Raw genomic sequence first — 10,283 nt, 5'->3', positions numbered from 1 at the left:
AAACAGTATATATACAAATTTAGGGAAAACAGCCTAAGCTGGATATAGGCTACAGCAGTCGGCTTAATTAAATAGCACAACAGGCAGCTCTCTTTAACACAGACTTTTAAGAAGGGATGGATATTTGCTTCAAGTGAAAGGCCAGGTAAGTGAAATTATATTAACTTGCTGTATGTATGTCGTTTTCTTTACGTTTTCTGACTAAAAGCAACCAAAAACCATTTTAATGTGGTTAAGCAAATAATAATAATAATAATCGGCAGGGATCCCAGACCAATACAATTGTGCCTCCTTTATTTTAAAACCCACGAGCCGCCACCATTTACAGACTAATTAATAAACATCATAATATAATAAATATGCAAATCATATAAAATTCTAGTCCTGTCCATTAGAACATTTCTCTCAAATCCATGCATATTATACACACTTTTGTTATAACATACTAATAATTCATTCCTGAAATGAGAACCTTATTTGAAAATAACTATTTCAGAACAATCATTCATGCCACAATCAGCACAAAATTACTAAGAATATGCAATGAAACACTAAAGCTATTCGAAAAGCTATAAACCAATTAAATTATGTTTCTATAATATCTATCCCAGACAGACATTTTTCAGTGTTTTTGTCCATCATACTGAATATTAAAGTGACAAATCATGGTGTATTACCCATGTCCAGCTCGTCTCATTTGGGCTGAATCTCTCATTGTATCCTTCCACTTGATCCTCTGCTATCATGATTCCATTATCCACTCGCGTATATGAAATAAGCCTTTACTACAAAGCTGAGACTAGTCTTTATGCAATGCTTGTGCTAACAACTGAGCAGTGAGCTATATACTGGGCTTGGTGTTTTCGTATACTAATTTTACCAAGTGTGTTCTTGGAATGGTGTCCACAGGCGAAACTTGAGAGACCTGGCATGAAGAGTCTCAAGCGGTCAGGCCCTCCCTGAGAGAGGGGATTCATTGAATCGTTCATTAAAACAATTCTGATTCATTCATGTAATAGTGCAACTATTCTGTGTTGCTCTGAGACAGGCGACAGTTGATTTCTGCTTTGACTTAGTTTGGAAGTATTTTTTATTATTAAAAACCTAAGTTACTCAGTATTAACTTCTCGTTTATTGAACTGTAGTATGAAACATTACTACACCTGAAATCATTATTTATTTTTTTGAAGCATGATCTTCACTGTTCACACTAACATTTGAAGAAATAAAAACTTTATTAGGCACAAAATTGTTGTAGTTTGTGTAAGTGTAAGTAAATTAAGTGTAAGTAAATTATTTTCATACAATAAACAAATATTGAATTGGTTTAAGTTGATTTATAAGTAAAAGTTTTAAGATTAAATATATAATTATGATTGATTTTTATATTTTAACACTGAAAAGTTAAAGTTATTAAAAAGACATTAAGTTACAGTTAGGCTGCAACAACTGTGAGCCTGATAATAATAAGGTTATTTTTAAGCTGTGCACGTTACAGTTCCAGGGACCCATCAGATCATGTCACATGTCATTTCAGGAGGGGCAGGTTATGATGTTGCTGACTGACCCTTACCCCACCAGAGATGGCCAGAATGTACACTTGCAACACGAGTCACCGTTTCCACTTGCTTCAGAGAAGATGACATAAACATTAATACAGATGACAGTGACTGTGTGTGTGTGCTCTTAGTAAACTGTGTATCTAGTGATTAAACTGTGTAACATTTGAATGGCTGAAAATGAAAAGTGGCTAGCACAAATATGCTGTATTTAATGTTAAATACCTCAAGTATGATGGGTAATATTTCAGTTAAGCTCAGCTCAAAGATTGAGTGTACTCAGTAACCTACCGTGGATTAATTTCCAAATGATTTATGATTGAAAGAGATGTAGGCCTACGGGTGACACCGATGAATTTAAATGCAAGCTGCAGTCATGTTTGTGGATGGTCATAACCAGGATCCACAGAAACATGACACCTGCTGTGGTTGCTGTAAACATTTTGAGTGACACATTGATCCCTTATTAACAGAATGATGAATGGTACATGCTGTTAACTGTTACATAACATGCCTTGAGTACATGCTATGTATGATAAGCAGGTAATTAATGCTCCCATCCTGCCCTACGGAGTATGAGTATGATGCTGAGAAGATGTGTCATAGAAACTGAATTAATCAAAATATTACTGTTAATAAATTCATTTTGTCGAGGCACGAACAACTGACATTTGTGAACTGCAAAGTAAATTTGCAAGCATTATTTTGAAAACATTTGGAACAACCAGTTTACTCACACAATACCACCAGCAACCATTAGGTTAGTGCCCTCTGCTGGTCATATTTAACACACCAGGCAGATCGTTAAATCTATTATCGTAAATATTATAAAGAACACTTTTGATTTCTGAGCCAATTAAATCATAACCTTCAGCTCTAATAAAACAATCAGCATCAGCATCTCTACCACCATTATACTTGTTTTAACTTGTAAAAAACACATTTTCTATAATTACTGTGTAATATAACAGATCAAAAATCGAAACACTGCCCAATTTAGCTAACAGTTATTTCTATCTACAAGAAAATCAGTAGTAATGGAATATTAGTGTAATTAAGGCAGAGATTAGAGTAAATTAATAATAACAATTAAGTGGCAGGTATTGAAAACTTCGTCTACTTACAGCACTGATACTAAAAGTTAATTTTCAAATATGTCTTTATGGACTGAGACCAAGAGGTTTTCTTTAATAAAATGTATAGCAGATAGATTGTTGAATAGATTTATACTTTCCTTCAGGCGGTAAAAATGTGATTGTTCTGCCCTCTAGTGTTCATACAGTGGTACAGCGGAGACTGTAGCGATACATAAGTACTTTAATGACATTACGCCCTCATCCACACTCATCACAGAACACGCCAAACACAGCTACAAAAATACTCTTTTCTACAAAATACTTCAGTCTGTTCTTTTAACACTTCATAACTGTGCATTAAGCTTACGTTAAAAGATTCGGCTGTGACAGAAAAAACTATTAAAACACCAAACAATAAAACAGAGAAAGATAAAAACAGAAAGGTCACAGTAAATAAATACATTTTAAACAAAGATGTGAGTAAATCCGGTTTTGATGGTTCATCCATATGCAATGAAATAATTTTAGACATTTTTTTTGTATGATCTTAAAAAGAGAGAGAGAGAAAAAAAACAACAACAGCAAGCAAGCAGTAAATTTACAGCACATCCTGTGCATTAAATACAGAGCTAATGTTATATACAGACAGGACAGTTGTGATTGAGTCTTCAGGTTTTGAGAGTCATATGTGTTTTCCTGTGAGGAAAAAGAGGGGCTGGTCCTCTTTGGTGTTGGTGGTCTGAAACTCATCGCTGAGACGAAACCTCCACTCCTCCTCCAGTTCCAGCCGAACTACAGTCTGACGTAGAGAGCTACGGTTAGGACAGATCACACACAGAGTCGCTCCTGGAGCAAAAAAGTTTTAATGTGTTAAATGGACAGACAGATAGATGGATATATTATTTATCTCCCTGGTCTTTACCTTTCAGGAACTGGAACTTTTTAAGGAATCCAGGAGTCACAAAGGAATCACAGAAGTATAAGAGGAGGCCACTGAAGAGCAGACCAGTAGTGCTGAAGTTAATGGAGTGAGGTCTGGAGCTGACAAAACAAACAGTCACCTGGGAACAGACAACAAAACAAAAAAAAACTATTTAGAATCATGTGAAACTATGGAGGATAGGTCACACAGTAGCGATACAACAGGTACACTTTAAGGTTCCTTTAAGTACCATGGTATTACCATCTAGTTCCACCAATGCAGGGCTGCAAGATTTGGGGAAAAACCCAAAACACACACACACACACACACACACACACACACACACACACCTCAAAAATTGAAATAAATAAATAAATGAAATAAACTGTGACTATGATTTCAAATGCAATTTAAAAAAAAAAGTAAAAATACATAAATTAATAATAAAACAATAACTACCAAGTGTGTAGTGCTTGTTTGTAGGGCAGCACAATTTAGCCCCAAATCAATATGACTCTAAAATAATAATAATACAAAATAAAAATAGTAAATAAAAGAAATGTTACTATTGTAATATTTCACAGTAAAAAACAAACAAACAAATTAAGTAGAAAAGTTATCATTTTATTTTACAATACAACAACAAAAATTATAGTCCTAATTCTTCATTTTCAAACATTAAACCAACAAGCTTTTATTTTGGCAGAAAACTGCTTAAACAGCTTCACTTTTGTTGACAACAGTGGGTTTATTTGCCACATTGCTTTCCCAAATGCACATTACAAGCCATCCATACCAGCACATGCAGAGATGGAGTTTTGTGATTCTCTGAAACATGCAATGCATCTATTTAATTAAATTGCAGCCTTTGCAATTTGATAATTGCAAAGTAATATTGAGATTTCAGCTTTATTTCAATTAATTGTCCAGCCCTACATCAGTCTACTATGGAATTTTTTAAGGTATTAATAGTCTGTTGAAGTACCTCTGGGCCGAGGTTCAGGTAGCAGTCAACAGAGAGGACTGGGTGGCTGTAGTTTTGGGCGCTGAGGGGGAAGAGGTGATGGCTGGTGTGCTGGAGGTATTTCTCCAGCAGTAGCTGAGCTGGTGTGGCCAGGAACAGGTGCTTGCTGTCTGGAGCACAGATGTACTGAGTAGGCTGGATTGTGGTGGGGACATCGGTCACCTGTGGAGAATTCACAAGAACCATCATTTTAGTAGTTGCATGGAATATGATTGTTTTTACAGATCTATAGAGTAAAACATCAATACAGTTTTGGACGTTGGTTAGAAACTTGCCTTAGTCTTGATGATGAAGGTCCCATATCCACCAATGGCGATCTGCTTCTTCATCATGCTGAAGTTGTTAAACCTGCAGATGAGAAGGCCTGCACTGTGGGCACGCAGGTTGAAGTCCACATCATCACATGTGAAACTATTGTGGAGAGAGTGAGATGTGAATATTTGGACAATAATGGAGGAAAAAACAACCAAAGTAGCTGGTCTTTCTAGAAACTCACCGGTTCTGGTTGTACTGCACATTCTGTGTGAGGTCCACGTTAAGTAGCAGGAAGTCATGTAGGTGTCCACGCGAGAAGGGCTCTTTTTGCCGTCCAGCCCCATCTCCACGACTGGACCACTTCCTCATCCCGCATAAGCCATATTGAGTAATATCTGGAATAGACTCCATGTGCTGAAGAACCTGTTTCAAGGACACATTTCTTTCTGTCCCTGCAGTACCGCTGAAAAACATAGAAATACATTACTTTTTTTTGTCAAAAACAAACAGTGATGGACCAATATTAAAATTCTGTTCCTATATTTCCTGACCAATGTCAGTCTTTTATGATGAATGGATAAATGTATTTTTCAGTTTATTTTAAATTTTGTAGTTAATTTAGGTTTTTTAATGTATAAATAATAATATTCATAATAATAGAAATTATACTCACAAAAGAGTAATTTCTAGCTAAAAAATACATTTTAAATAATTTGTTTTATTTTAATTTAAGTGTCAACGCACCTTTTTAGATTGGCACCTTTTTAGAAGATGTAGTTAAAAACTGTAGTTAATAATAATAATAATAATAATAATACTCACAAAAAGTAATTTTTAGCTAAAAAATAAATCAAATAAAAATGAATAAAGTAAATATATGAATAATTTGAAAACAAAAGTGTAAATAAATTAAATCACAAAATTAAGCACCTTTTTGGATCAACATCAACACTGTTCCACATTACACAAGAATCGTCTGCGAGGATGATGAAGGGCCAGACGTCTTGTGGCCGAATGCCATGCTCCACTCTCCGGCTCCGCTCTAACTCCAGGTTATGATAAGACAGCTCTTTAATCAGAAAATGAGCTGCTCCTGAGTACATGGGAGAGAAGGCAACTTTATTAAAGTCCTCACTGACATCGACATCAATAGATCAATATGATAATCTCCTGATGGTTACCTATTCCAGCTCCATTGAAGATAGTGGGTAGGACAAGCATTATATGGTTGGGCCAGTATTTCTTGTAGACGGCCATCTCATACTCTTTAATCACTAGAATGTGCAGGTGGGTGGCTCCTTCCATGGCATGATACAGATTAAACAAGCCGTGCTCATGGCGACCAGTGGTGGGCGTGAATATTGGGCTTTTGATGGCATCAGGATTCTGCAAACATCAAATCTAGCTTCAGTTGTCAAGCTTAGTTAAATAAACCCTTTTAGAAGACATTAACTGTATATTGAAACTATTAAGTTAACATAATTGCCATCATGTACTCATGGCACATTTGGCCTCTACTAGTTGACTGCTGGTTTGTACCCAATCGGAAGTGAGGGGCAGTCTCATGCTCTCCAACTGGCCTCCTGATTGGCTGAAGGAGAAGTGATGCTCCTTGGATTTGGGAATGATGAAGTAGAGCTGGATTTCCTCTCCCAGTAGAAGGTGAGAGAAGGTAAAGGCATGCAGGGTGGACTCGTACAGCTGCCAACAGATAATCAACGTCCCAAAATACAGGCAGACCAAAACACACACATAATATAGATTAGTCTATGGATCAGAATCTCAATGCTACCATTGACCAGTAAGATTCAAGTATTCAAGAGCGCTGTGTAATAAACTGTATTAGGGCTCACTTGATACTGCGGATTGAAACCTATATACTGGTGACACTGCTCACAATGATGGTATGTGTTGTAAGCTGCATATTTAGAGAGTTTTATCCGTGCCGTTCGCCTGTGTAGATACACATCTTCCTGCCTTCTGGAGTTTCCATCTAAAGCATTAAAGAAAAAACAAACAATTTCAATGATACTAGCCTATTAAAATAGCCAGAACTACTATAGTAGGGCTCAACTAAACCATATGTGATAATCTTGATGGTCTCACCATTTGAATTTGGAGTGAAGTCTGGTGAGTAGACAGTGCTGATGTCCTCGTATTTAGGATCATGGATGGTGTAATCAAAGGGCATCCCTTGTACAGTGTCTGTATTGGGCCACAATGCAATGGGCTGATGATATCGCACCAAATCTTTCTCGCAATCTGGAGAAAAAAGTATTAATCGTTTCGCTGATACAGCACTAGTGTAGCATGATTCCTGAACAAATCTTACGAGTCTGTTTTTTTAGTGAAACAAAAACAAAGCAATGCAACCAGTTTACTCCTTGAATCCTGAACCAATGACTCTTACGAGTTGGTAAGAGAAAAACATAGCGCAACCAATGTAGTCTTGATTTACAAATTAATTATTCTTATGAGTCGGTTCTTTTCAGCAAATCAAGACTCTACAGTGCAATTAAATTGATTCCCAAACTAATAATGTGATTTCTAAAGGGCTGATCACTACACTTTTTGCTCCATTAGCTTCCATTCATACGTATGCAAATGTGCAAAGGAAACGGGAAGACAGGAAAGTCAAGCTCACGTGAATTTCGCTGAATTCCAAAGTTCAAGTTTGGTAAACTCTGACCTGTGAATTTGTATCACGTGAAGACATGTGACCAACAGAAGATCGATACGTGCAGCAAATTTAATGGACTGAATATATTTATAGTTTAGACGTATTATATATCAGCTAACACTTTAGATTGGGGACCAGCTGTCACTATTAACTACAACGTTTGGCTCAATAAATTCCTAATTTGCTGCTTATTAATAGTAAGGTAGTTTAGGTATGGGGTAGGATTAAGGGATCTAAACTGAATAAGGTCATGCAGAATAAGGCATTAATATGTGCTTTATAAGTACTAATAAACAGCCAATGTGCTAGTAATATGCATGCTAATAAGCAACTAGCTAGCAGTAAGAATTGGTGCCTAAACTAAAGTGTTAACATATGACATCATATTACAACATTTGTGGTATAATACTTACTGCAGTTGATGTCCTCCTCATCGTAGATGTCCACCTCCATCAGCCTGATCAGCATGCGAGAGAGAATACCCAGAAACTGCAGATATGCCCCAGTCTTCCCCACCTGTACACACACAACAAATTCCATTTTAACCCACCAGCCAAATACTGACAGTAGCATCCAGTGTTTCAGATGCTCGTTTACCTGTGGTGGCCCACTTAGCAGCAGCTTTCGTGGGTGGAAGTTATCGGTGCGTCCTTCAGCTCGGTTACTGCTGTCCATGTGGTGGGGTTTGGGGACTGTCCACTGGCGATAGTACAGCGACTGCTCGGTGCAGGTCATCATTTTGCTGAGGAGAGGTCTAAAGGAGCTGACCCACTCTACCGAAGAGTGTGGGAGGAAGGAAGTGGACTTGGGCAGGCCACTGGAATCCACTGTGGTGATGAGGTCGTAGACGGCTTTAGGGAGCAGCACCACAGGTGGGCGGCTGAGATTACGTGCCCAGGAGCAGCTCTGCCGTAGAGGGGAGGACCGTGTGGACGAAGAGCCGGATGAGGTGGATTTGGACTGCCGCCTCTGGTTGGGCTGCTTGTCTGGATCCAAAGGAGTCCAGTCAGACTGAGGGTGCTGAGAGCCAGCTGGGGAGGCCTGGTTACCCAGTTTAGGGAGATCGTTGTTTACTATAGACCACCAGAGAGATGAGGTCAGTGCGAGAGAAGTATGTAAGTGTGTAAGACCTTTGAATTCACCAGTTTCAGGAATCTTTCCGAAAAAAAGCTGTCCCAAATCCCAAAACAGACGTGTTTCACAAAGCAAATTTAGGCATTCCACTCAGGATATCAGTTTTATTTAATCAGTATATCAGTTATAAACAGAAAAAATTTATTTGAAATTGAAAGAATGATGCTACAACTTACATTTGCTCCAAGAATTACAAGCGTTTTTTTAGGCATGATTTTAGCAAACAACCCAGTATTACAATTAAAGGACAACTTCTGCCGAAAAATAAACATGCTCATCTGGGGCAGGTAACGTGGAGAAAGAACATACATAGTTAATTTACATATACTACTGTACAGGCAATGAAACAATACAAAGCTGGTTGAAAGTTATCCTTAATTTGAATTTAAAGTAAATTTTAAACAATTATGGATTCTGATATTTATTGATTCATTGTGGTTTGGGTTTTTGGAAATGTCTCCAAAGGATGAAACAGTTCTACCAATGTGAACATGCAGTCATTGAGGTGGTTAATCTCCATTTCCTCTTACTTCCTTACACGAGGTGTTGAAGGATAACGAGGAGATGCTGGAGTCTCGGGAGAGAATCCTCTTCCTCCCAAAAGCTGTGTTGAAGACTGTGTTAAAACACAGATGGCATGAGGCTGAGCTGACTAATAGCTTGATAGTCTTTTTCTCTGACTATCTGAAGGTTTGGGGAAGTTGTGGTGTGCCTTGACCACATCAATGTCCGTCCAATTTAGCGTTTACATATACCCACTCATTTCATATATATTTAAAACAAAATGGTATATTCTCAGTTTAGTAAATACTTCATGTTTTCAGGTTTTGCAATACTGACCATCCACTACAACCTCCTCATCCTCGTTGTCAGTGCTGCTGAGTTTTTCAGGGTCACTCTCAGACAGGTCACAGCGTGGCTGTGGCCCGTGCTGGCCATCTTGTTTTGTCTTCAGCAGGTACGTGGCCAATCCCAGCTCCTGCTCGAGAGTGGTGCGCTGCAGAGACCAGCAGCTGATAACACGCAGGTCACAGTACTTCAGAGATCTGAGGACAGAGGAACAACACTGTAAGCCTGAGTATAAACCATGAAAGTAAAGCTGTTGGTTTAAAGGGGTCATATGATGCATTTTTAAAGATCATTATTTTGTGTATTTGGTGTAACAGAATATGTTGACATGCTTTAATGTTCAAAAAACACATTATTTTTCAAATACTGTACATTATTGTAGGTCCTATATGCCCCGCCTCTCTCAAACGCTTCGTTTTCTACAAAGTCCCTCCTTCCGACAAGCGCAGTCTGCTCTGATTGGCCAGCTGACCCGGTGCATTGTGATTGGCCGAACAACGCAAGCACTCGTCGGAAATGTAACGCCCCTTACCATAATCGCGAGCTTCATCTTTCAAAATAAATGTAAAGACAGTAAATAATGTCATTAGTTTTACCATCAGTTCAAGCCCGAAAGGGGAACAGAGTCGCGTGACAGACACAGTAATGATGCAGTACACAAGCCGCGGTTAAGACAGCTGACTCTACTTGATTTCTGACAGGCAGTTCACTCTCCTGTGATGTGACCCTGTTCCCCTCACACACACACACACACGACGCGTTACTCTGCGCTGCGCAAAACTCC

General features: G+C 38.2%; 2 protein-coding genes across 3 annotated transcripts in view; both read right to left on the bottom strand.

Moving 5' to 3' along the window:
• LOC107697727 (phosphatidate phosphatase LPIN1-like) overlaps positions 1-850 on the bottom strand; it is a 28,375-nt gene extending 27,525 nt beyond the window's left edge. Inside the window, exon 1 of the mRNA XM_016498552.1 lies at positions 678-850. Coding sequence (XP_016354038.1) covers positions 678-746 — 69 coding nt within the window. The 5' untranslated portion in view covers positions 747-850. The remainder of the gene's footprint in view (positions 1-677) is intronic.
• A 2,016-nt stretch (positions 851-2,866) lies between these two features.
• The window catches only part of LOC107697724 (protein GREB1-like), a 34,315-nt gene continuing 26,898 nt past the window's right edge, over positions 2,867-10,283 (bottom strand). Inside the window, exons 20-32 of one of the 2 annotated variants that reach the window (XM_016498549.1) lie at positions 9,491-9,696; positions 8,114-8,589; positions 7,930-8,032; positions 6,943-7,098; positions 6,690-6,829; positions 6,376-6,537; positions 6,018-6,222; positions 5,767-5,929; positions 5,078-5,299; positions 4,857-4,992; positions 4,543-4,743; positions 3,558-3,696; positions 2,867-3,481 (exon numbers count right to left, since the gene is read on the bottom strand). In XM_016498549.1, the coding sequence (XP_016354035.1) occupies positions 3,318-3,481; positions 3,558-3,696; positions 4,543-4,743; positions 4,857-4,992; positions 5,078-5,299; positions 5,767-5,929; positions 6,018-6,222; positions 6,376-6,537; positions 6,690-6,829; positions 6,943-7,098; positions 7,930-8,032; positions 8,114-8,589; positions 9,491-9,696 (2,473 nt within the window). In that variant the 3' untranslated portion in view covers positions 2,867-3,317. The remainder of the gene's footprint in view (positions 3,482-3,557; positions 3,697-4,542; positions 4,744-4,856; positions 4,993-5,077; positions 5,300-5,766; positions 5,930-6,017; positions 6,223-6,375; positions 6,538-6,689; positions 6,830-6,942; positions 7,099-7,929; positions 8,033-8,113; positions 8,590-9,490; positions 9,697-10,283) is intronic. The other variant, XM_016498550.1, reaches the window with a different exon arrangement.

This window comes from Sinocyclocheilus anshuiensis, unplaced genomic scaffold (assembly GCF_001515605.1).
Source record: "Sinocyclocheilus anshuiensis isolate Anshui unplaced genomic scaffold, SAMN03320099.WGS_v1.1 scaffold446, whole genome shotgun sequence".
NCBI lineage: Eukaryota > Metazoa > Chordata > Actinopteri > Cypriniformes > Cyprinidae > Sinocyclocheilus > Sinocyclocheilus anshuiensis.
This window is presented reverse-complemented; position numbering and strand designations above follow the sequence as displayed.